At 42.9% G+C, this 25,994-nt stretch overlaps 1 protein-coding gene across 2 annotated transcripts; it reads left to right on the top strand.

Annotated features, from left to right (window-relative positions):
- On the top strand, positions 1 to 25,516 carry ccdc187 (coiled-coil domain containing 187). 2 transcript variants are annotated; one of them, XM_055222826.1, is made up of 13 exons: positions 1 to 285; positions 1,013 to 1,103; positions 10,530 to 10,592; positions 12,461 to 12,599; positions 13,155 to 13,245; positions 18,198 to 18,255; positions 18,977 to 20,098; positions 20,462 to 20,565; positions 21,469 to 21,540; positions 21,609 to 21,740; positions 23,521 to 23,600; positions 24,208 to 24,296; positions 25,044 to 25,516. In XM_055222826.1, exons 2-13 carry the CDS (start codon positions 1,055 to 1,057, stop codon positions 25,175 to 25,177), a joined length of 2,133 nt encoding a protein of 710 aa, XP_055078801.1. In that variant the 5' UTR covers positions 1 to 285; positions 1,013 to 1,054; the 3' UTR covers positions 25,178 to 25,516. The 2 variants fall into 2 exon arrangements, with proteins under 2 accessions (XP_055078801.1, XP_055078802.1); XM_055222827.1 differs by lacking the exon at positions 21,469 to 21,540 and having other exon boundaries at positions 39 to 285; positions 25,044 to 25,505.
- The last annotated feature ends 478 nt before the right edge of the window (positions 25,517 to 25,994 follow it).

Genomic DNA, 25,994 nt, shown 5'->3' with positions numbered 1-25,994 from the left:
GAGCGCGCAGGCTGTGGACGCGCAGCTGTGGGTGAAGTTTGTCCACTCGGGCTCCCATTCTTCACCAGGGGCTTTTGTTTGGCCCGGATCAGCCGCAGTTTTATCTTTTACCTTTACGCGCGCGGAGTTTGCGGCTCTTTGGATCGATCCGGGAGCCGTTTTGGAGCCGGGACAGAGGAGCCGTGCGCTCTGGGACGCACTGAGCGGCTGTTTTGTTGGAGTCTGTGACCTGTGGATCCGAGTCTGAGCACGACGCTGCGCCTGGACTGGACCGGACTGGGAAAGGTGAGTCTGAGTCTGGAGGAATAAAAGTAAATAAAATTAAATAAAAGTAAATAAAAGTTACAGCGACACAGAGTTTTACCTCCACGACGGGTTTGTTATTGGAGGAAAAACGAATCTGTCTCTCTGTTTGTCTGTCTGTCCATGTGTCTTTCTGTCTCTCTCTGTCTGTCTCCCTCTCTCTGTCTGTCTCTCTTTCTGTCTCTCTGTCTCCCTGTCCACGTGTCTCTCTGTCCATGTGTCTCTCTGTCTCTCTGTCCACGTGTCTCACAGTCATCTTCATGATTTCATGGAAATAAAAAGTTAAAGCCACACTTTGGAACATTCTCCATGGAGATAAATCCGCTTAATGCCGTACTGTGGATAATAAATGAGAGTCGGGTTTGTGGAGAGGCGAGCTCGTTCACAGTGACACGTGTTGTTGTTTGTTTTAGAAGTTGAATAAAAACAGATGCACCGGGACAGTATCATGACCTGTGACCTTTGACCCACAGCACATGACATCACAATGTTCCCATAGAGACTGATGGACACGCCCACACTGTTTATGACCACGCCCACACTGTTTATGACCACACCCACACTCAAAAACACAAACACTTTCACCAAAAGACTAAACCAGGACTAAAGCTCATTTTTGTCACTTTTTCGGCCCAAAAGTTCCGTACTGTGTCTTTAATATGTTGCTTTAACTGTTCCACATTTTAACCTTGTGTTTTCTGTCGTGCAGCGTTTCCTCGAGTCACGATGAGACACTGACGCCGCTCAGACGATGGCGGAGCTGGAGGTCGACCAGTCTCACCTTCCTCGTGTCGAAGAAGGTAAACTCCTGCACACGCTCGCACCTTTGGCTCGCACCTTTGGCTCTACTTACGGCTCATAAAACGTTAACGACGCTCCGCCCGTGACGCTGAAACGTTTGTGAACATGTGGTTTTGTTCAGACACGTGTCAAAGGTCGACGTCCAAAACCAGAGCAAGGACCCAGAGATTTAAGCAGCACTGGACAATGGACGACTGTTGGGTTATTTTTGGTTCTTCACAGCTTAAAGAGACACTGTGTAACTTTCCTGGTGTCTGCCAGCTGCTCGTGTCCATGGAGATGCTGTTTCTTTGCCTGGAATGTTCCGCAGTATGTGTTTATGTCTTGTTTTTATTGTTCACAAATACCTTTAAAAACATGGATTCTTGTTGCCTTTCCAAAGAACTGACCTGTAACTTGGCGGGTTGTGTCTTGTCTGTTTCCATGGAGATACTCTGGTCAATGCTGTGGAATATTCCTGGCAAAGGCATAACGTCTCCAAGGAGACAGGAGGTTTTGGAGGCTCCAGCACAAGTTTAAGTTTATATTTTTATGTGGAGCAGTTTGGTCATGAATAGATTTTGCTGCGTCCTGTGTCTCAGTCTGTCTCCAGGTTTACATCTGAAATACTGTGCAGTGTGGGCTGGTTGTGGGCCGGTTGTGGGCCGGTTGTGAGCCGGTTGTGAGCCGGTTGTGAGCCGGTTGTGAGCCGGTTGTGGGCCGGTTGTGGGCCGGTTGTGGGCCGGTTGTGGGCCGGTTGTGGGCCGGTTGTGAGCCGGTTGTGACACGTCCTCTCACTCTGAATCAGACAATAGAAGTAGGTCTGCTCTGTGTCTTTTATCAGCTCCACTGTCTCCAAAACAAAGAGGCCCCTGTGCCCCAGGTCTGGACCGGGTCTGGACCGGGTCTGGACCGGATCTGGACCAGGTCTGGACCGGGTCTGGACCGGGTCTGGACCGGGTCTGGACCGGGTCTGGACCGGATCTGGACCAGGTAACACGAGTCCCATCAGTTCTAGTTTCTTCTTCTTCAGTTTGTCATTTTACATCCGGTTCTTCTTTTGTTTTGTGTCAGACTGAGGTTCAGGTTCTTGGACTCAAAACTAGAGATATGTTTTTTTTCATGGTTGATACCGATACCGATACCGATACTTAGGTATCAGCCCAACTGGAGGTTGATAAAATCTGCAGATATTTTAGGGCCGATATGTTGAGATGATTTTTATTATTTTTCCCAAATGATGTAATTTAAACTCACTGCAAACTCCCCAAACCTTTAAGTTTCGTGCAGCGTCTCGTTGTTTTAAAGTGTTAATGTGAAACTTTGTGCAGACTTTTTAAATATCGGCCTGTGCTGCAGATTTAAGGCCGATATCCTCAACTCAAAATGTGTTGAATATTTCTCATGAGCAGAGAGTCAAACCTCGTCACATTGTCGGGATTGACCAGTTTTGTCTCTTTTTACTTTAGTTTTAAATAAGTAAATGCAGTTTTCCGTCTCTGGTATCAGTTGGTATCGAGTATCTACAGCTCTTTTAAATGCATAGTATCAGAATCGGTATCGGATCTTAAAAGTATCGGTGCTTCTCTGGCGTTTTCTTCCAGTTCTTTATTGACTCTTCTTCTCCTGTGGCTCAGTTTTTCCTCTAGTTTCAAATGTTTTTTCTTTTGTAATTTCCCGAGGAGCCACTCTCGCTCCTCTTCTTCACCGCGCTCCTCTTCTTCACCGCGCTCCTCTTCTTCACCGCGCTCCTCTTCTTCACCGCGCTCCTCTTCTTCACCGCGCTCCTCTTCTTCACCGCGCTCCTCTTCTTCACCGCGCTCCTCTTCTTCACCGCGCTCCTCTTCTTCACCGCGCTCCTCTTCTTCTTCACCCCCCTCCTCTTCTCTCTCTCGTCCGTCGTCGTGTTCACTCTCTTTGTTTTCCCTGCTCTTTATCAGTTCCTGTTTTTGCTCCTCTCGTGTCCGTTCCTGATTTAGCTCGTGTGCGGAGGGAACGCTGCCCCCAGAGGAATTCCGACCCTCCTCCTCCTCCTCCTCCTCCTCCTCCTCCTCGTCCAAAGGTCCCGCGGCCTCATTACCCCCTCACCTCCTTTGTGCCTCTCGCTGATGACGGGCCCGGCCCAGATCTGCTCCACCGGAGAAACAACTTTATCAGGAGGAAAAAATGGAGAGTGGGAGGACGGAGGAGGGAGGAGAGGAAGAGGGAGAGCGTGAGCGAGTGTGGGCTGAACAAGTGAAAGAGAGGGGGAGGAGGAGGAGGGAGAGAGGAGATGGACGTTAGACGAGGGAGGGAAAGAAGGAGGGAGAGAGGCAAAATGAGAGGGGAGAAAGGGGAAGAGAAAGAAAGTGGGAGATGGATGTGGAGGGAGAGAGAGAAAGGAGGGAGAGAGATAGAGTGAGGGGATACATGAGGGAGGGAGAGAAGGAGAGAAAGAGGAAAAGACAGGGGAGAAAGGGAAAAAAATAAAAGGGGAAAGAGTGAGAGGGGAGAGAATGAGAGAGAAGGAGCGATAAACGGGGAGGGAACAATGGAGGAGAAGAGAAAGAGCGAGGAGATAGAGCAGGAGAGAGGAAAGGAGAGAGGGAAAGAGAGAAGGATGTGGTCTGAAAATAGAAAGCATGTCATTCTCTCCTGTGTGAGTTTGTGCGTTTGTGTGAGTGTGTGTGTTTGTGTGTTTGTGTGCACAGGCTCCACAAGTGTCTGAGTTTGTCTGTTTCATGTTTTATTCTCTTCATTTTTTGTTGTTTTTATGAAGTTATGAATCTTTTTAAAACCTACAATAAAAAAAACAAAAAAAAACTAAAACAAAAACCTGCTGCTGAGAAACAGAAAGAAACAACTTCACAAAAACAAACTTCACCTGGAGCCACAGACGCTGGGCCGAGTCCTGCAGATACAGCACGACACAGTTAGCATTAGCATTGAACTGCAGTTAGCATTAGCATTGAACTGCAGTTAGCATTAGCATTGAACTGCAGTTAGCATTAGCATTGAACTGCAGTTAGCATTAGCATTGAACTGCAGTTAGCATTAGCATTAGCAGTTCCATCATAAGTATTTTACCTCAGAGTCAGTATTCGTAGGACTAGTTTTACTTCTCTTTACTTGCTCATTAAAGCTGCATTATGGGACTTCTCTGTTCTTGCGTTATCTGAAATGTTCCACAGTATGGCATTAAACATCCATAGTTCATTTACATTCTCAGGAGCAACGTCTCCTCTCCACAGATCTGACCTTTAAACTTGGCCTCGTTGCTCTACTCGCTCGTCTCTGGGGAGTTAGAGAAGTTTAATGTCATACTGTGGAACATTCATGGAAAAAAAGAACCACATCTCCATGGCAACCAAAGCTGAGTGTGCGCAGTGCATCTTAGCAAACAAAACTACACTGGTCCTGGTTTATCTCGGGGGTCACGTTCTAAAAATAACCCACAATAAGCAAAATCTGTGAAGTATCATCTTTATTTTTTACATTATTCTCTCTGTTTTTGTCTGTAAAACTCCTCACCACACACTTTATACACTTTTCTCACACAGGCGTTAACATTTTCTCACATTTCTCTCTCGTTTAAACTCTCTCAAAGTTCAAACCTTCGTAGGCGTCTTTGTCGGTGCAGAACGTTTCATCGACATTGTGGGTTTTGTCGGGGAGAAAACAAATCGCAAACGTACAGCACTTCAGAGTCACACTGAGATCCAACGTTTATGTAAATTTGTCTGAACACATTCTGTACTGGACAGGAGACACGGCACGGAGGAGACTGATGGACAATGGTCTACAGTCCAACAGCCAATCAGGACGCACGACACAATGGTCTACAGTCCAACAGCCAATCAGGACGCACGACACAATGGTCTACAGTCCAACAGCCAATCAGGACGCACGACACAATGGTCTACAGTCCAACAGCCAATCAGGACGCACGACACAATGCACGTTCAGACGATGTAAAAAAACATGCAAAATTGCTCAAAAAAAACAAAACGCGAGACCACGAAAGATGAACCGCGATTTAGTTCATACATCAGTGAGTCTTCGTCTTTTCTTCAGCTCCTCCCTCAAAGTCAAAGACAGATTAGACTCATTGATGTTTATGGAGGCACCAATCCAACTTTTACACTTCTGATATCGATACTTTGACTTTAAATATCTGCCGATACCCGATTGGAGCCGATCCCAGTTGGCTCTTATTATTTCTTTAAAACACAGTGAACTTCTTGTTTGTTTTGATGTTTGAGGCCAAAATCTCCCTGTAAATAATGACGTCCTATAAAGTCCAACCAGGAAATCGACTGGACCGATATCGACTGGACCGATATCGACTGGACCGATATCGACTGGACCGATATCGACTGGACCGATATCGACTGGACCGATATGGGCTGGACCGATGCCTGATCCGGCTCATTTTACAGCGTCCGTGTGATTTCAGTTTGTTTTGTTTTCACTTGTTCTCTTCACGTTCAGGCTCTTGACCTGAGACACGTCCTGGTCCGTCTGTGCAGATCCTCTTAACACGCCGGCCTCCTGGGGTCCGCCCTTTGACCTTTTGTAAGGAGCTTAAAGCAGAGTCTGAGTCTGGACTGAAAACACTGCAGACGTGTGTTTTACCGAGGCCCAAACCTGCCCGGTGACAGTAATAACAGTGTGGAGCGTCCCTCCCTTTAAACGCTATTGTGACGGAGCTAAACAAGTTAGCCCACAATGAGGCCACGCCCACCGCCACAGAGCCACACCCACAACCACAGAGCCACAGAACCACACCCACAACCACAACCACAGAGCCACACCCACACGTGTCTCTTCTGTCACGGCTCACACAGCTGCTCCGTATAATCCATGTTTGTGGATATTAGTTTTCCCTGTCAGATTAAGTTTAAACCCGTTTTTCTGTGACCTGCTCCGACAGGTGTGTGTGTGTGTGGGGGGGGGGGGGGGTGAGTGAGTGTTGTGTGTGTGTGAGTGTTGTGTGTGTGTGAGAGTGTTGTGCGTGTGTGTGTGTGTGTGAGTGTTGTGTGTGTGTGTTGTGTCTGTTGTGTTTTGTGTGTGTGTGTTGTGTGTGTGTGTGTGAGTGTTGTGTGTGTGTGTGAGTGTTGTGTGTGTGTGTGAGTGTTGTGTGTGTGTGTGAGTGTTGTGCGTGTGTGTGTTGTGTGTGAGTGTTGTGTGTGTGAGTGTTGTGTGTGTGTGTGTGAATGTTGTGTGTGTGTTTTGTGTGTGAGTGTTGTGTGTGTTGTGTGTGTGTTGTGCGTCAGGTTTCACTAATGCTCTGATACAGTGACCTTTGACCTTTGACCTCCAGACCTGGTTTCTCTGACTCAGTTGAAAAAAAAGTAAAGTATTTGTGGAACGTCGACCTTCTGGTTTGTTTGGTTTTTGGTTTCTCTGGAATGTTCCGCAGTGTGGCATTAAACACGTCAGTCACAGATGTGCTCCAGTGAGCAGGTCACCTCTCCACAGACCTGACCTGTCGTGGGTTATTTTTAAAGTGTTCTATTAATCGAGTCGCTCTGGTGTTTTTGGTGAAGGATCTGGATCTGATATCGACGTCCAAATATCGGTTCAGTCGATAACATAAACACAAATGAACATAAAAACAGAAGAATGAGATTCATCAAAGAAACAAAGACAAAGTGAGGACTGTTTCTCAGGACGTGTGAACTTTACATAAATCTGTTCGATAAACGACACAAAAATTTGGATCAGTTCTGTCTCAGTTTAGTTTAAATAAATTCTGCTTCTCTGCTCTGGTTCATATCGAGAATCAGCAGATACTTAAAACTAAAACAGCGACTCTAAACACATGGACTCTGCTGCGTTTGGCTCAGTGACTCTCTGACTCTCTGGCCCTCTGACTCTCTGGCTCTGGCTCTCTGACTCTCTGACTCTCTGGCTCTCTGGCTCTCTGGCTCTGACTCTCTGACTCTCTGGCTCTCTGGCTCTGGCTCTCTGACTCTCTGGCTCTCAGGCTCTGACTCTCTTACTCTCTGGCTCTCTGACTCTCTGGCTCTGGCTCTCTGACTCTCTGGCTCTGGCTCTCTGACTCTCTGACTCTCTGGCTCTCTGGCTCTCTGGCTCTGACTCTCTGACTCTCTGGCTCTCTGGCTCTGGCTCTCTGACTCTCTGGCTCTCAGGCTCTGACTCTCTTACTCTCTGGCTCTCTGACTCTCTGGCTCTGGCTCTCTGACTCTCTGGCTCTCAGGCCCTCTGACTCTCTGGCTCTGGCTCTCTGACTCTCTGACTCTCTGACTCTCTGGCTCTCAGGCCCTCTGGCTCTCTGGCTCTGACTCTCTTACTCTCTGACTCTCTGGCTCTCTGGCTCTCTGACTCTCTGGCTCTGGCTCTCTGACTCTCTGGCTCTCAGGCCCTCTGACTCTCTGGCTCTGGCTCTCTGACTCTCTGGCTCTCTGGCTCTCAGGCCCTCTGGCTCTCTGACTCTCTGGCTCTCTCTCTCTCACTCTCTGGCTCTCGGCGCTCGGGGGAGGGATTAAAATCAGACAGGTGTTTTTAATTGGCTCTTGTCCTGAGACTCGTCTGTTCCCACTGAGCTCAGCTCTAATCTCATAAACACAGACGTCTCTGCAGTTCACACGCTCACAACAGTTTAGCTCCACGTTTAGCTCGTCATTTAGCTCGTTGTTTAGTTGATGTTTTAGCTCGTCTTTTAGCTCGTCGTTTAGCTCGTCGTTTAGTTGATGTTTTAGCTCGTCTTTTAGCTCGTCGTTTAGCTCGTCGTTTAGTTGATGTTTTAGCTCGTCTTTTAGCTCGTCGTTTAGCTCGTTGTTTAGTTGATCTTTTAGCTCGTCTTTTAGCTCGTCGTTTAGCTCGTCGTTTAGTTGATGTTTTAGCTCGTCTTTTAGCTCGTCGTTTAGCTCGTCGTTTAGTTGATCTTTTAGCTCGTCTTTTAGCTCGTCGTTTAGCTCGTCGTTTAGTTGATGTTTTAGCTCGTTGTTGTGAGAAAAGACAAATCTGACACAGTCCTTGTGTCTGTCACAATAATCACTGTCGACTTATCGTTCATTATTTGGAACTTTATTTGTTGGGGTCAGTTTTTTTCATTGGTCTTTTTCTTTTAGAAATGTCGGGTTATTTTTTGTTTATCAGATTTAAGATGAAAAAGGTTAAAAGAGAAACTTCTGACTCTTTAGAGGCAAAGACAGGAAGAATCCACCAACACCACGTTTAGACTCATGTGTGTGACTCGTGTGTGCGACTCGTGTGTGCGACTCGTGTGTGCGACTCGTGTGTGCGACTCGTGTGTGCGACTCGTGTGTGCGACTCGTGTGTGCGACTCGTGTGCGACTCGTGTGTGTGCGACGTGTGTGCGACTCGTGTGTGTGCGACTCGTGTGTGTGCGACGTGTGTGCGACTCGTGTGTGCGACTCGTGTGTGTGCGACTCGTGTGTGTGCGACTCGTGTGTGTGTGACTCGTGTGTGTCTCATGTGTGACTCATGTGTGACTCGTGTATGTGACTCGTGTATGTGACTCGTGTATGTGACTCGTGTATGTGACTCGTGTATGTGACTCGTGTGTGTGTGTGTGACTCGTGTGTGACTCGTGTGTGTGTGTGTGTGTGTGTGTGTGACTCGTGTGTGACTCGTGTGTGACTCGTGTGTGACTCGTGTGGGTGTGTGTGTGTGTGACTCGTGTGTGACTCGTGTGTGACTCGTGTGTGACTCGTGTGTGACTCGTGTGTGACTCGTGTGTGTGTGTGACTCGTGTGTGCTGCTGCCCCCTGTCTGTCTGGAGTGGTCCTGACTCTGACACTTTTTTTAAACATTTGTGCAAAGTTTGGAGGATAAAGTGAAAATAAAGATAATCTGTCTGTCAAAAAAGGATCTATGCTTATTATGTACGGGCTCGCCTTTCCACAGATTAGACCCTGACCTTATCTCTGTGGTGCGTTCTAGACAAAGTAATACATCTTGTTCTTCTCAGACGTCTGCAGCTTTTAAAGAAAAACACTGGGATCTGTGAGGAGTAATGACATGAAAGTGGATGGTGTTTTATGTGGCGTCCGCAGCAGGTGGCCAGACTGAGGGATTATGGGATATTGAATTTTACCTTCTACTCAGAGCGGCTTTACGGAGCTTTTAGTCAAATCTTTGGGATGTAGGAGACAGTTTGACTCTCTCTGCTGCTCCGTCTGTAAACTCACTTTGCGTCTTCATTTGTTATTCAGAGCGAGAGTCAAAGTCCAGACGCACACGCTGATCCTCACACACGTCTGAAAACTCTGGACCTGCTCAACAAAAACATGAGATTGTGATGTTTCTGTGAGATTTATAACACACAGCACACACACGTTTAGGCGTCAACCAGGAGCTTTTATAGTTTAGTTAAAAAATAAATAGTTATTGCTAAAGAAATTCAAGAATTGCTTTTGTTATTTATTTATTAATTTATTATTATTTTTTTATATATTTATTATTTATTTATTTTTATTTAATTATTATCTTTATTTATTAGTGTTGTCAGACTGTTGTTAGCGTGTTGTTTGTATGTTGTTAGCGTGTTGTTTGTATGTTGTTAGCGTGTTGTCAGACTGTTGTTAGCGTGTTGTCAGACTGTTGTTAGCGTGTTGTCAGACTGTTGTTAGCGTGTTGTCAGACTGTTGTTGGCGTGTTGTTTGTATGTTGTTAGCGTGTTGTTTGTATGTTGTTAGCGTGTTGTCAGACTGTTAGCGTGTTGTCAGACTGTTAGCGTGTTGTCAGACTGTTGTTAGCGTGTTGTCAGACTGTTAGCGTGTTGTCAGACTGTTGTTAGCGTGTTGTTAGCGTGTTGTTAGCGTGTTGTCAGAGCGTGTTGTGTTTTCATACTTTTCTTCGAGGTTGAGCTTAAAAGTCTTTGTTCCAAAATCTGAGTCTGGAGCCTGTGTCCCACAAAAATGTACAACTAGTGTGTGTTTGGACTGAAAATGTTCCAGAGTGTCGTCCAACAAACGTTTTATAGTTGTGTGTACAGTTGTCGTGTTTTAATGCCCTGCTGAGCTGCATGTGTGTGCTTGTGTGTGTGCTTGTGTGTGTGTGTGCGCTGTTCCAGTTTGTGTTTTATAGTTGTCGTATTTTAATGCCCTGGTGAACTACGTGTGTGTGTGTGTGTGTGTAAGTGTGTATAACATCTCAGCCTCTGTTCCAGTTTGTGTATGTGCATGTGTGTCCGTGTGTGTGTGTGTGCTGTTTCAGTTTGTGTTTTATAGTTGTGTGTACAGTTGTCGTGTTTTAATGCCCTTTTGAGCTACTTTCTGTTATAAAAGTCTCTTTGTCTCTTTTCATTAAACTCGTCGACATAAATTCTCTTCCGTTTTGTTCGTGGCGTTGAACATTTTAATTTTCTTCTCAAATCGAGCCTCGGCGACGCGTCCAAACCTCATTAAAGTTTATTTTCGTTCAAAGCTGCTGTAGTTGTTTATATTGTGCTGATCTCGTGCTTTTTGTGTTTCCAGTGCGTCAGAACTTTGCTGTGCTGGAGGATGGAGTGTTGGCTCACAGCCTCCAGGAGCAGGAGAGTAAGTACGACCACGACGAGAGAAGTGTGGAATAAAACCCTCAAATCAAGAGTTAGATCCTCAAAATCAAGAGTAAAATCGTCAAATCAGGAGTAAAATCGTCAAATCAGGAGTAAAATCGTCAAATCAGGAGTAAAATCCTCAAATCAGGAGTAAAATCCTCAAATCAAGAGTTATCTGGGGTGAAATCATGATTATTCAAAACTGATTTTATACATCACATTTAAAACAACATGACCTGAAAATAAAAGTCAACGCAAAATAAATATAACACCACACACAACACACCTGTGTGTCCTGTGTTAAATACCAGGGAGAAGAGGCGGGGCTTGTGTTAAATACCAGGGAGAAGAGGTGGGGCTAGTGTTAAATACCAGGGAGAAGAGGCGGGGCTTGTGTTAAATACCAGGGAGAAGAGGCGGGGCTTGTGTTAAATACCAGGGAGAAGAGGCGGGGCTTGTTTTCAGTCTTGTCTTAAACTGCGTTACAGACTGAGAGGACCTGACAGGCAGGGGGCGCTGTTCCATAGTCTGGTCTCTGTCTCATCTCGTCTTGAGGCTTTGGACACAGCAGCAGGACTTGACCTCTGACCTCTGACCTCTGGTGCCGTAGTAGTTTGTCAGAGTAAACTCCAGAGGGAGAACGGAGGATTGTCATTTATAAGTGATGTATTTTTATGTTTTTAAAGCCTGTGTGGATCAGACGAGGCTTCGCTCCAGGTTTTAACGATCAGAAAAAACACAAACAAAAAGAACAAACAAAAAGAACAAACAAAAAGAACAAACAAAAAGAACAAACAAAAAGAAAAAACACGAAGAAAAAACACAAATAAAAAGAACAAACAAAAAGAACAAACAAAAAGAACAAACAGCCCATTGAGTGAAATAAAAGTGTCTATTCTGTAAAAACTGTATAAAATCCTTGTTCTTGAGTTGGTTCTGTTGTGACACGTTCTGAATAAATCTGATATATTGTGTAAATATAAGTAAATATAGATAATAAACGATAAGAAACTCAACCATAAAACAGAATTATCCCCTAAAAAGTTTTATAAATGTACAAAAATATGAGGAGCAATAAATAAATAACAGAATCAAACAGTTGAGTTTGTGTCTGTAAAGAGTCAAAGGAGTTTTTTATTTAATCATCTACAGCTCAGATTTTATAGAACAGAAAAATAATCCCACAATAAATATCAACACTCAAAAATGATACTTCCATTTGTGAAGTATTGATGGATCGGTCGATTGATTATAGTGACAGACCGAGGTCAATCACTCTGAGGATCCACAGCCTTTTACTCACTGGGGTTTATCTGTTTGTGTTTTATATTTTAGTGAATGTTTTTTGTATTTTTTTACTTTTATGTGACGCTCTATGTTCAGCTCAAGTGTTTCAAATGTGATATAATAATAATAATAATAAAAATAATAATAATAATAAAAAATAATAATAAAAATACAAATAATAAAAACATAAATAATAATAATAATAGTAATCATCATCATCATCATCATCATCCAAATAATAATACAAATAATAATACAAATAATAATACAAATAAAAATATAAATAAAAATATAAATAATAAAAATACAAATAATAGTAGCAATAATAATAAAAAAATACAAATAATAAAACATAAAAAATAATAATAATAATAGTAATAATAATAATCATCATCATCATCATAATAATAAAAAAATACAAATGCAAATAATAATAATAATATAAATAATAATAATTGAAAAAAAAAAATAATAATAATAAAAATACAAATAGTTAAAAAAAAAAAAAAAAAAAATTAAAATAAAATATTGCATAAATTCCTTTCCTAAACTCCATCTTCTGTTTTGCGTCTGTTCCAGTTGAGCAGTTCTACACGACAAACGTCCAGAAGAATCAGCTGGTGCAGAACGACATCCGAGTGGCAAAGAGACTCCAGGACGAGGAGGAGGAGCAGAGGGCTCAGTACAGCGCCCTCCTCAGGCAGACCTCCAGACAAATGTACGGATTATGAGAAAAATACACTTTTATTTTTCAGATTATTAAGAAATTATGAAGAGGATGAAACACAAAGATGAAAAACAGACGGGGATTAAAGTTTGATTTGGGCTCAGCGATCGATTCTTTCTGTTCAAGTTTTAATCAAAGTAAGAACAGAAATATGCAGAAATATACTGAGACATTTTACGTGTTAAGTGTGTTATTAATAAAAATCAGAAATAGTTTATTCTGTTTTGAAAGTTTGATTGAATAATGTCACAGTGTTTGGTATAAAAAGATCTTTGTGTTTATGTTTAGATTACGACTACGATTAATTGATTAGACGATTCCAGTCGCCCCTCGTTTATAAAGGTCACGGTCTAAAAATAACCCGCAATAAGTGAAATCTGTCAAGTTTATTTTTTGTTTATTTTGTACAGTTATTCTGTTTTGCAGCTGTGAAAAGGTGAACCTGCTCCATGTCGTTGGACTGTGGGTCTGAGGACGTGGAGCCTGTTGCATTGTGGGATTGTGGGATTGTCTCTGTTTTCACATCGTCTGTATTTGGTGTTTCAGGGAGGAGCGTGACTTTGAGTACGCCCGTGTGATTCAGGAGGAGATCCGGAGGAGGGCGGAGGAGGCGCGGCGCAGAGAGATGGACGATGAGGTGAATACTAAAACTCATCAAAGTCGTTCTGTGGTTGTCGTGGTGATAAAGCTCCATTCTGTAGGATTTAGGCCTGAAAAAACACACAACCTCTCCCCGATGTAAACAGAGCGATGCGCTGGGCGTGTCCAGGGGCGTGTCCAGGGGCGTGTCCAGGGGTGTGTCTAAGGGCGTGTCCAGGGGGCGTGTCCAGGGGCGTGTCCAGGGGCGTGTCTAAGGGCGTGTTGATGAGCACGAGCGAAGAGATGATTCCGGCGCTCACAGCCCAACGTCGCCCTCGCAGAGTAGTCAGAGCTTCTGCCTCACAACAAGAAGGTCCCCGGTTCAGTCTCTGGACAGTCTGGACTTTTTAATTAAAAACTCAGGGCCCCATCAGGGGCCAGTGAGTCTGATCTGGGGCCAGAGACACGTCATGATGTGAATGGAAAACATGTGACATTATTTTTAAATTTTTTATTTCATGAATGTGAGCAAGACGGACCTTAATCAATTAAATGAATTAAATTTAAAACAAAAAAATGTCCCTTGAACAAAGTGTGATCTTTACTCAAAGCCACAGACTGAGGTCTGAGGTCTGAGGTCGTCCATGGAGCTGAATCTGAACAAAACTCGTCTGATTAAATGAAAGAAAAAATAAAGATGTGAAATACATAAATGTGAGTTTATTTAAACATTTTCAGACTGAGCTGTTTGAGCTTTTTTCTTTTGGTCAGTAAAAAAAACATTTATGTTTAAAAATCTGTCCCAAAAATGAAATTATTTCCTGTATTTCAGATTCTTCAGCTCTGGACCAAAACCAAACGTTACATTTTCATTCATTGATCTGAACTTTGAGCCGTTAAACCAAACAGCCTCATAAACAGATTTATCCTCGTTACTTTTCTACAAACTGCTCCTTCAGCTCAGAGACAGGACGAGCTTCAGCTTCAGGAGAAACAGTTTGTGCTGGAGGAGTTTACATTTATATTTATATTTACATTTACTTTTACATGTGGTTGACTTTCAGACCCAGGCACAGATGTGGTTTTCACTGCTGTGAAAAGAGGAAAGTCAAGAAGAGACAAAAACACAAAACACTTAATCCAACGCTCAAAACACTTAAACTAACGCACAAAACACTTAAACTAACGCACAAAACACTTAATCCAACGCTCAAAACACTTAAACTAACGCACAAAACACTTAATCCAACGCACAAAACACTTAATCCAACGCACAAAACACTTAATCCAACGCACAAAACACTTAATCCAACGCACAAAACACACCAACAGACATGATTCAACGGAAGTGTTTGTGTCTCTGCTGTATGTTCATATTAGCATTAGCATTTTCATATTAGCATTAGCATTAGTGCATTCACATTAGCATTAGCATTAGCACGGTCATATTAGCATTAGCGCTGCATGATCCTGTAAAAAGGTGAAATTGCAGGATTCTGTTCATTAAACTCAGACGTTTGACTCATTGAACAATGTAAGAATCTCATGGAGCGCGTCTGTGGAGGGCGATGCTACAGTGTTAGCATGTTTGTACAGCGTTAGCATGTTTGTACAGTGTTAGCATGTTTGTACAGCGTTAGCACGTTTGTACGGCGTTAGCACGTTTGTTTACATAATTACAGTCTTTGTGATCTGAAATAAATGGACCGTGGCTCAGTCGGTAGAGCGTTTTGCCCTCTGATCTGAAGGTTGACGGTTTGAATCCCGCTCTCGACATAAACACTGGTTGTTGTTTGTGTGCGTCGGTGTGTGTGTGTGTGTGTGTGTGTGTGTGTGATGTAAAGTGCCTTGAGTTTTGAAGGTGGAAAAACTCTGTATAAAAATGTGATTATTTAAGTTTTAATTTGATCCTGAGACGAGGAGCGTCCAGATTTATGATCCGTCTGAGCTCATCTTTAATATTAAACGTCACTGTTCATAAGTTATAATTACACAAATCTCATTTCCGTGTTTGTTCTGAGCTGGAGACGCAGCGTCAGATTCCTCAGTTTCATTTCACAGTTTGATCTCAGCTTCGTCTCGTCTCGTGTTTCCAGCGTCGTCTCAAACTCCCGTCTCCGCTGTGTTTGTTTTTGTGAGTCTTATTTTGGTGTGAGCTGTGGGGTAAAGTAAATGAAGGGCGAAGCTTTGGAGGACGCGAGTGTTTGGACTAAAACTACAGCAGCTCTGACCACAGCAGCTGGAAAGTCTGAGTCTGATGTTTTCTTCTGTCTCTGTGGAAGGAGGAGGAGGAGGAGGAGGAGGAGGAGGAGGAGGAGGAGGTCACAGGGCTGGGCGGTTCTTTGTTTTAGGAGAAAAGTCTCGTAGCTTCAGTTCTAAAAAACACACAGTATAAAACGTGACTAAAAATACAAATAAGTGCATGAAGTGTGTAATCAGACTGAGGAGCAGAGCTGGACCTGGTCAGGGCTGGACAGAGACACCACAGGGATATACCAGGGGCCACAGGGGGGCGCTAGTGTCAAAAACGTGTTGTGTCCTTGTGTGTGTGTGATGGGAGGGGCTGAATAATTTTTATTTATTTATTATAGTTTTATTATTTTTATTTGTTTTTTTTTTTTTACTTTTTGTATTTATTTTTAACTATTATTTATTCATTTTGTATTTATTTTTCATTATTATTTTTTATACGTGTATTTTTTAACTATTATTTATTTTTTATTTTTTCATTTATTTATATATTTTTATTTTTTGTACTTATGTTTTAATTTATTTTATCGACTATTTATTGATTTTTTTATTTATTTGTTTTATTTTTATTTATTTTGTGTTTTTTTTTTTTAATTATCATTATTATGATTTTTTACTTTTTAAATGTTTTTATTTATTATAAATGTCTCGTGCCATAAGACCTGTGTGAGCCGCACATTGATTTAATGTCAGAATCTTTTCTTCTTCTTTATTGTCTTTTGTGGAGGCGTCTCTCACTCCCCCTGGTGGCCACGATTATCAGACAAAGTAAATACTGTCACTGAAGTCATTATATGTTTTTGTCACAGATATAACAGTATTTGTTGCTTGATTCTGTAACGACACAATATTTGTAGTTTAATTACTCTATTTCGTTGTTAGTGTTTTGTTTTTTTTTATACATCAGACAAAAAGACTGTGGCAGGAAAAACTAAATAAAACTAAACATAAACATTGACACCAGACTGTTCCTCTGGTGTAAGTTTCTTCTCATCATATTTTAAACAAACACACAAATACATTTTTAAGCTGTACTTTAATACTTTTACTTGAGTAGATTTTCCCATGTGATACTTTTACTGGAGTATAATTTTGCCCCTGTACTTTTACTTAAGTACTTCTCTCCCGTTGAGTCTGAGGCGGATGTTTCAGTTTCAGCTGAAGCTTCATCTCGTGTTTCGACAGTGGAGTTGATTAAAGGCGCCGTTCTCTGTAGGTCGTGTCTTTAATTAAAGGAGCAGTCGGCGTCGGGCTGAGCAGGTGGAAACGCCGACTCCCGCGGCGCCGACGCCAACCTGACGCCAGCCCGACGCCGACCTGCCACGGCGAGCCGCTAATCGTGAGCTGATGTCGTGGAAACAGCTGACGCCTCCGATCAGGACCAGAGTGTGTGAGCTGTTTATGATGAATGTGCGGAGTGTCCACAGGGGGCGCCACAGCCCCACAGTCTGCACAGTCTGCACAGTCTGCACAATGTGCACAATGTGCAGCTCTTAAGGGCTGTAGGTCTGTCTGTAGGTCTGTCTGCAGGTCAGCAGGTCTGTCTGTAGGTCTCTGTAGGTCTGTCTGTAGGTCTGTCTGTAGGTCTGTGTAGGTCTGGTCTTTGTTTTGTTCTTGTTGAATCTTTTTCTGCTTCAGTTTTAAATGTTGAGAAATGAACTGGACCAAGAATCATTTGAAATCACAATTTAAATGAAGTCTTTGTCCTCCCTCTGTCCTCCGTCTGTCTTCCCTCTATCCTCTCTGTCCTCCCTTTATCCTCTATGCTATTGCTCTTCTTTCCTGCTGTCTTTCTTTCTCTTTACTCCTCCCTCTCCTTTTCTCTCTCTCTTCTTTCCTCCTCTTTCTTTTCTCTCTCTTTTTGAGGAGTTGTCACATTCTCCAGTGACACGTCGCTTCTGTTTTGCTCTGATTCTCTCTCCCTCTCCTCCCTCTGTTCTCCTCCCTCTGTTCTCTTCTCTCTCTTCTCTCTCTCTGTTCTCCTCCCTCTGTTCTCTTCTCTCCCTCTGTTCTCTCCTCCCTCTCTTCTCCTCCTTCTCTTGTGTTTTTGCTCTGATTCTTTTTGTTGAGGAGCCGGTTCTTTTACCTCAGGCCTCACTGGCTCTTGTCTCTTTTCTGTTGTTGTGTTTGTGTCGTTCTTTTCCTGTTTGTGTCGTTCTTTTCCTGTTTGTGTCGTTCTTTTCCTGTTTGTGTCGTTCTTTTCCTGTTTGTGTCGTTCTTTTCCTGTTTGTGTCGTTCTTTTCCTGTTTGTGTTTTTGACAGAATATTTCTCGAATGTTTCTCAGACACAGATGTTGTTTTTTTCTTCATTTTCTCGTCTTCTTCTCTGTTTTGACTCATTTCCTGCAACATTTGAGAAAAAAACACTTTGAATCTAATAATGAATCTAAAGATCATGTGATATTCAAACTTCACCTGTTCTTTAGTTTCATTTGTCATTTCTTAAACATTTCCAGTCTGTTGTCGTCTTTTATTTGGCCTTTTGCTTCTGTGTTATACTGCCCCCTCCTGACCAGGATGTGAAGTGAATCAGAGCTGTGTGTTTGGAGTCTGGAGATGATGAATCAATAAATAAATAAATAATGAATTATTCAGGACACAATGAAAAACACACAGAAGACGTCAGATTTATGAGAAACATTTAAATAACTGCACTATTTTATATTCAAATCCTCAAAGTATTTGTTGATAAATGTTCATTAATTTCACTTGTTTCCTTCACTCTCTGGACTTAAACGTCTTTTCCTTCCGTGTGTTTAGGAACTCGCCAAACAGATCCAAGAAGAAGAAGAGGAGAGGCTGAGGAGGAGCAGAGAAGGTACCGCACTGAGGCATTTACACTTTATAATGACCTCATATCATAAAACTACATATCCCAGAATGCTTTGCTGAGTGACACTCGTTAGCAAACAAGCTACTGGTCACTTCAGCCAAAGGAATTACTACAGAGAGAAACATAATTAATTTTACCTGTTTAAAAAATGAAAAACCACTGATGTGTCTTTTATTTCATATTTAATTTCTCATATTTGTCACATCAGACTCAAAAGGTTAAACGTTCCACATCAGGGGCCGTCAGTTTTTTAATAAATTCTGAGTTTGTCCAGTGAATTTGTCTCAGTTTTAATTTTGGCCCAGTGTGAATTTGATCTAAAAACGGCATCGTCTCGTGAAAAAACTCAGAAAATGATCGATACTAAAACTAGAATCAAAACGAGACGTGTTTTTGTTAGAACTGATTTTAAAAACACAATAAAAACAGCAGGATTTGGACCTTCAGTTCGATCTGTGTCAGTGAAAGGAATTTAAATAAAAGTTTAAATGATCACAGTCGAGTAAAAGTCTGTCCTGAGTTAAACTTTTCCTTCATAAAGTGAATAAATCCGCACACACTTTGTACTTTTATGATGTCGTTGTCTAACGTCTTTTTCTTTGTGTTTAAACAGATGACAAACACTCGGCTCGTGTTTGTCGACTCTGTTTTGTACTAACGCACTAACAGCCCTGGTCCTTGTGTTGCATGTTCTGCTCGTGTGTAGCCGGCAGCAGTGACTCTGAGGAGCAGTACTCTCCTTTGTCCAGCAGAGGGCGGCGTTCCACCTCTGACCGCAGCTCTGCACAGTGTCACAGCCCCCGGGCGGGATCCCGCAGGGGCCAGAGAACAAACGCAGGGCATTCATTTAGGAATCTGAGAGATGAGGGGCTTTTGAATGAGGAATCGGATGAATCGGATGAATCGGATTCGGTTTTCTCTGAGCTTCATGTCGGGTCAAGAACGGTTCCTCCTCAACGTAAACCACGAGACAGAGACTACAGGAGGGTCATAACTCACACGAGCGTTTCTGAGCACGACAACGACCACGAAACGGAGCGACATAATGAAAATGGACACGCTGAACGGAGGAGAGAGAGGAGCCGCTTTATGGAACGGGATTATAGGGAATCGAGAAACCGGGATATTCAGACGGAGCTGGCGGAGGTGAGAGAGCGGCGGTGTAAACGAACGGAGTCGGCGAGGCTCCCAGACAGACGCACGGAAAGTTTTCGGGATTCGGCGAAAACGTGGGCGTACAAGGACAATCCCGACAAACATGTGAGATTCCGGGATGAGTCCAGGAAATCGGAAAAGGGTGAAAACGGGAGCAGGGAGGTGTGGGAGATGCTGGGGCAGGTGCTCAGAGAGAGAGGCGTCCCGGTGCGGATGGGAAGCAACGGGGCGCCGCTTCAAATAGGAGCGGCTCAAAGGAGAGAGAGGAGAGGGAGTGGCGGTCTGTACGGGAGCGAAGCGTCCTGCGGCGACGTCCAAACGCATCACGGACGCTTTCAAAGAGCCGCCGCCGCCAGACACAGTTTCCACGGAGACGTCCGAGAGAGGAGGCGCAGAAGCTTCGGCGGCGAGCAAACCCAAGGCCGACGCCGCGACCCCGTCCCACCGGAGACGGACAGCGGACAACGGCGGCGGGAGTCGGGTTCGAACGGCGACGGACGCGGAGGCAGACGAGGGAAAGAGCGAAAAAAATACGAAACGAGCGACGAACGTAACGCAAACGAACACGGGATCGAGCGGACGAAGAGCGAGAGGAGGCCGGAGCGCGAGGAGAGAGAGAGGAGGGCCCCCAACAGGAGCCAAAGCCTGAGGTCCAGACGCACGCCCCTCGCAGGTAACGGGCGGAACTGCAGCCGGCTCCCGTCTCCAAAAGAGCCGGTTCTTTGTGTGATTCCTTGTGTTTAATCTGGTGTGCTGCTCTGGGGGCTGTAGTCGGGCGCCGGGGCTTTTACTGCAGTGCAAATGTTTCTCTTTCATAAATATGATTCAAACGGACTTGAACTTTCACTTCCTGTTTCGACTCAGAATGTGGCACAATCTGAAACTATTTCCCAATCAAATGAAATGATGCATCTTCTTACAGTAATTGTGATTCTGCTCTTTGTTTCTCGTCGTGCTCTGGGCGTCTGTGGTTTATCAGGTCGTTTTTGCCTCGTCTCATTTGTGGTTTTGGTTTTGTTTTGTTTTTTTTAATCAGAGCGAGACAGAACGAGCCTGGAGCTTGGAGAACTGCAGCAGGTTCTTCACGACGAGGAACTGGCCCGAAAACTCCAGGAGGAAGAGGAAAAAGTTCAGAGCAGGGTAAAGTGTGTTTGTAAATCTGTGTCAAATATTAAATTCCCACACAAACAAAAAAAATCACTCGCATAACGTCAAAGAGAAACGATGAACGAACACGACACGAACATCAGGGACGTTCACATTTACGTCACCGTGACATTCGGCAAACGCCATTTTTAACACGATCGATTTTCAACTCAGAAAATGAATTTATGACGTGAAAATCCCCACAGAATTGGACCTGGCGACGTCAGCTCCACTGGACACCACAGTTTATGAACCTGAAATCAGCTTAACCTGTTTGTTTTCTGAAGTGTTTTAGATGAATATGACAGAGATGAGAACCATAGAGACTCAAGCTCAATAGGACTGTTTTTATATGTTTTTTAAATAAAGTTTATTTATAAAATTTTTGTATTTCTGTGGCGTTTCTGCACAAGAAGATTCACCTTTGGTAGAAGCGAAACATGAACTCACGAAGTTTAAAACATGTTTGTGAGACTAAACCAGGACTAGACCAGGTCTAAACCAGGTCTAAACCAGGTCTAAACCAGGTCTAAACCAGGACTAAACCAGGACTAAACCAGGACTAAACCAGGACTAAACCAGGACTGAACCAGGACTAAACCAGGACTGAACCAGGTCTAAACCAGGACTAAACCAGGACTAAACCAGGACTAAACCAGGACTAAACCAGGACTGAACCAGGACTGAACCAGGTCTACTAATATGACTCCAAACTCTTCCGTAGAGATGATTAAAATGATCATTTTCTCTAAATGTTTTGATAAAATGATCATTCATCTTTTCATTGATCATTTTCTCTGTGGAAACAGTTTGTTTGTTTCAGGCTCATGTTTCATTTTCTTGTTTGTCTCGAGGTTCAGTCTGTGACCTCTGACCCCTGTTTTTACTGTCGTTCAGAGTCCGGGGCCGTCGCCGCGGTCGTCCTGTCCGGACGGAGACTTCGCCGTGGCCCAAGTCGCTCAGGACGAGGTCAGAGGTTCAGAGACGAGTCGAGTGTCGCTCTGTGTCGTTTTAAATCGTCTTTGTGTTTCCTGCAGGAGATCGCACGCTACATGCAGAAACAGGAAATCACCTGGAAACGGCGATCACGAGAACTCGACGGGCCCGCGTCATGGCGAGAACATAGAGCCATGATGAGTCAGCACGACAGGAGGGCGAGAGACAGACAGGTGAATACACTACATCAGTGTGATGAGAGACAGACAGGTGAATACTGAGAGACAGACAGGTGAATCAGTGTGATGAGACACAGACAGGTGAATCAGACAGACAGGTGAATACACTATGTTCTATCAGTGTGACGAGAGACAGACAGGTGAACCCTCTGCGTGTCAGTGCGACGGGTGCAGGGCTGTCGTCTTATCAGTTTCGTGCGACTCTCACTGTGGAACTTTGACACTTTAATGAGAAGAACGAGGTCGAGTTTGACTGGAGATTATGAGTGTGTAAAATAACACACAAATACACAAATAAACGTCTATATATACATGTGTGTGTGTGTAGGGGTGTGTGTGTGTGTGGCTGACTTCCTGTCCATCTCAGGGCTGTGCTTCAGTTCACTTTTAGGCCTGAGTTCTGTTGCTGTTCTGTGTTTTGTGAGTTTTGTTGCTGGTCTCTAGGTGGCGCTGTGGAGTCGGTGGACGTTGGATGTTTTTGTGATGCACTTTTCTCCACGTGAGGCTTTTTGTTGATGTTGACCCCAGTTTCACTTTGTCTTTACCCAAAGTTTGTAAATTGATTTAAATTTGACTTATTGTGTCAAAAAAGTGTCGTTCTGTTAATACCAAACATAAACTCATCTTTTTTCACCTGAGATTTCACTTCATTAATTTGACTTTAATCAAACTGAGAAAATGACGAGGAGACGTCTGTGATTAAACAGATTTTACTTTGAAGCTCGACTTGGTTCCAGGTTTATTCTGTCCAGGCCTAAATTATTAAACTAAATGAAGCTTTTGTTGGAAAATGACAAAATACTAAACACAGACCGGACTGTTTTGTGTCTGATCAGTGACTTTATTTCCATAAATATGTAAATGAGGCGTGAGTCGCTCAGAGATGGAACTGGAGTAAAACTCGTCACTGATTCACTCAGGACTTTGCATAAAGTCTAAAGTACAGTGTGTGTGAGACGTGTGTGTGACGCTTGTGCTGTGTGTGTGACGTGTGTGCTGTGTTGTGTGTTGTGTTGTGTTTGTGCTGTGTGTTGTGTGTTTGTGCTGTGTGTTGTGTTGTGTGTGTTGCGTTGTGTGTTTGTGCTGAGGGTCAGTTCCTGTGATGGAGGAAACTGGTTCACGTCCAAAGAGGAAAACATAAATAATGAAAACAAAAGAACAAAACAGGGAGAAAATAGTGTAGTAAATCTGTGTGTGTGTGTGTCTGTGTGTGTGTGTGTGTGTGTGTGTCTGTGTGGGGGTGTGTGTGTCTGTGTGCACTTTTACATCTTATAGTTGTGTGCTTGTGGTGAAACGGTTAAAACAAAACGTGACCACAGCTTCAGCTCCAGATGAAGCTCGTGACACTGGAGCATTGGGACGATTTGGTCAGAGTTTAATATTTAGAATCGGACCTCGAGTGTCATGGCAACTGAAGAGCCAATCAGGAGCGAGACTGTGGAAGGTAACGCCCCAGTTAGAGGAGGACTAAAGGGCGAGGGGCGGGGTCTGGAGATGTGAAGAACAGTGTGATTGGTCGAACCGGTGTTTCTGTTCAAACGTGACTCTAATACGGGCAGTTTTGTGAGATGTCATGTAGTACTTGAAATTGCAGTAGCACACACACACACACACACATATACACATATACACACACTTCAGTATCATAAATGACTTCTTTTGATCATAAATGTGTTGTTTTTTCTCTTATTATTTTTTTTATCATAAATGTTTTTTTTTATCATAAATGTTGTTTTTTATTTTAAATGTGTTTATTTTCTTCCTGTTCCTTCAGGTTCCTCGAGAGAGACTTGATTCTGAGGGTCTTCCTTCTCCGACAGAAGAGCCGCCGCACAGCCCCGAGTCCCCCCTGCAGTGAGTCCAGACTTTAACTTTAACTAAACTTTATTTAAACTTTATCTACACTTTATTTAAACTTTAACTCCAGTCCTTTCTATAAAAGTCAGATATCGGCTCCAAACACGATATCGACTGAACCGATAAATGAATGTGATAAAACTGTTCACACGTCGTCGTCGCACAGAAAGTCTCAGAATGTTTGAACTTTTATTTAGACAAAGTCGTTCTGTCGTTACTTCAGAGACGATAATAAACTCGACACTTTTGGATCAGGTTTGACTCGTTTCATTTTTTTATAAAGTAAAGTTTTTATAAAAGCTGTTTTCAGTCTCTGGTATCGGTCGATATATCGACAGATTCATCCTGCCAGACCTACTCAAAATACTCATTTATTATTTATTATCAATGAATAATCTCATAATGTGAAATACAAACTAAATACTTAGATCTGATTCATTATTTATTTTTAAAATGTTTCTTTTGAAAATTCTCCACAGACTTTGTGTTTGTGCCTCAAACTGAAACAATCGTCACAAACTCTGCACATTGTGTATTTTTAAGTGTTTTTTGTGTTAGATAAACCTCCACCCGCCGCAGACTCTGAAAATGTTTTTTTTTGCAGAACTGCGTCACAAATCAGGAACATCGCCGAGGAGCTGGACCCGACGTTTCCAGGTCGGAGCTCGGAGAACCTCAGGGGAGAACAAACGGGTAAAACACATGAGTCAAGATTTCACAAAGTCACGTTTGTGTTTTTATGATTACGCACAATTAGTCACAACAAAACAAACTGCACGGGCACATTCCTCAGGTGTGTCCAGGTTTATGTAAGAAAACGGAGGGAACTTCTGTGGTAGAGTTGTTTACTTTAGTTTACTTTAATTTACTTTACTTTAGTTTTACGTTATCACTTTTTTATACTGCACTTTTTGTAGTTTTGTACTTTCTATGATTATTTTGTGACCTGATCACAATTATCATTGAACATAAAGTTGCTCTTCCTGTAAACGAGACATAATACTACAGTACACTATGAAGACGACACAGTAAAGTACAATATAGTGTAGTACAATACAGTACAACAAAGTACTGCACCAATACATCAGCAGTATTTAGTGTATCTGCCCTTAAACCTCCACACGACTTTATTTAAACACTTTAGTGCAAAGAGATGACTGTATTTTCCGGAGTATAAGTCGCTCTTTTTCATAGTTTGTCCGTAGGTGCGACTTATATGTGAAATGTGGTTGTTTTTTTCTTTATTATTATGCGTTATTTTTGGCTGGTGCGACTTATACTCCGGAAAATCCAGCACCTGCGGCTTGTACAGGACTGTGGAAAAACGGCTCGGGGTCTGGGGTAGATTTAAATTTGAGTTTGTGTGAAATATTCTCTGATTCTAAACCGTCTCATATTTGTCCGTCTCTGCGTCTCTGACCTCGTGTTTTTTCTCCTCAGGCTCCTGCTGCTCTCCACTTCCACAGTCGGGATTTCAGGACGAGCCCACGTTTATCCCACCGACCAAGAGACAAGCGGAAAAATCAGTCCGACCCAAGTCCAAAGAGAAGAGGGAAAACTGCAAACAGCAATAAGTATTTGACACTGAAGCTAGAAATGTACAAATCTGAGGAAAAAAGATCCTGAGCTGCACTTTAGACCACGGGAAAAAACGGGAGCAAACGGGAGCAAATGGGAGCAAATGGGAGCAAACGGGAGCACTGTTGTGTGTTTGGGCCAAGTATTATTTCATGTTTATTTAAGCGTGTCACAGATGTTTGTCACGTTTCTGTTTTATTTTACTTTTGTTTTTAGTTTAAAGTCGAGAGGGAAACTACGATGACTCTTCTGTATTTCCTGTTTTGTGAGAATATTCCCCATGAATGAATTTTCAAGAACGGAGTTTCATATTAAATATTTAAATGCTGACAATCAAATTAAGTGTTTGACTGTTGTTGTGACACAGAGTAAAAAGTACCACAAAGAAAAAAGTACCACAGAGTAAAAAGTACCTCAGAGTAAAAAGTACCTCAGAGTAAAAAGTACCAGAGCAGGTGTGTTAACTGGAAGTTTGACTCAGAGGTTAAAGTTCAACATCACAAACCAAAGCCTTAAACCCACAAACCCCCAGAGCCTCAGACTTTAACTGAGACTAAATGTGTAAAAAGAGTAAACCCGGGTCAAAAGTGTCAGTGTGTTTTTATTTTGAGTTTATATTTTGTTCACGTCTCATAGTTTTGATGCTGAGGGTGAGGATCTAACCCACAACCTCCGCGCTGAGGGGTGAGGATTAACCACACGACCAAACAGTAGAAAAATATATTTAATGTATTCAGTAGTTTGTTTAATATTTGTCTTATTTAAGTACAAAAACACAAAACATTTTTTCACAGAAATAATGAAAACATAAAA

The sequence above is a fragment of the Periophthalmus magnuspinnatus genome, chromosome 7 (genome assembly GCF_009829125.3).
Source record: "Periophthalmus magnuspinnatus isolate fPerMag1 chromosome 7, fPerMag1.2.pri, whole genome shotgun sequence".
NCBI classification, from domain to species: Eukaryota; Metazoa; Chordata; class Actinopteri; order Gobiiformes; family Gobiidae; genus Periophthalmus; species Periophthalmus magnuspinnatus.
The sequence above is the reverse complement of the archived record's forward strand: the minus strand, read 5'-3'. Positions and strand labels throughout refer to the sequence as shown.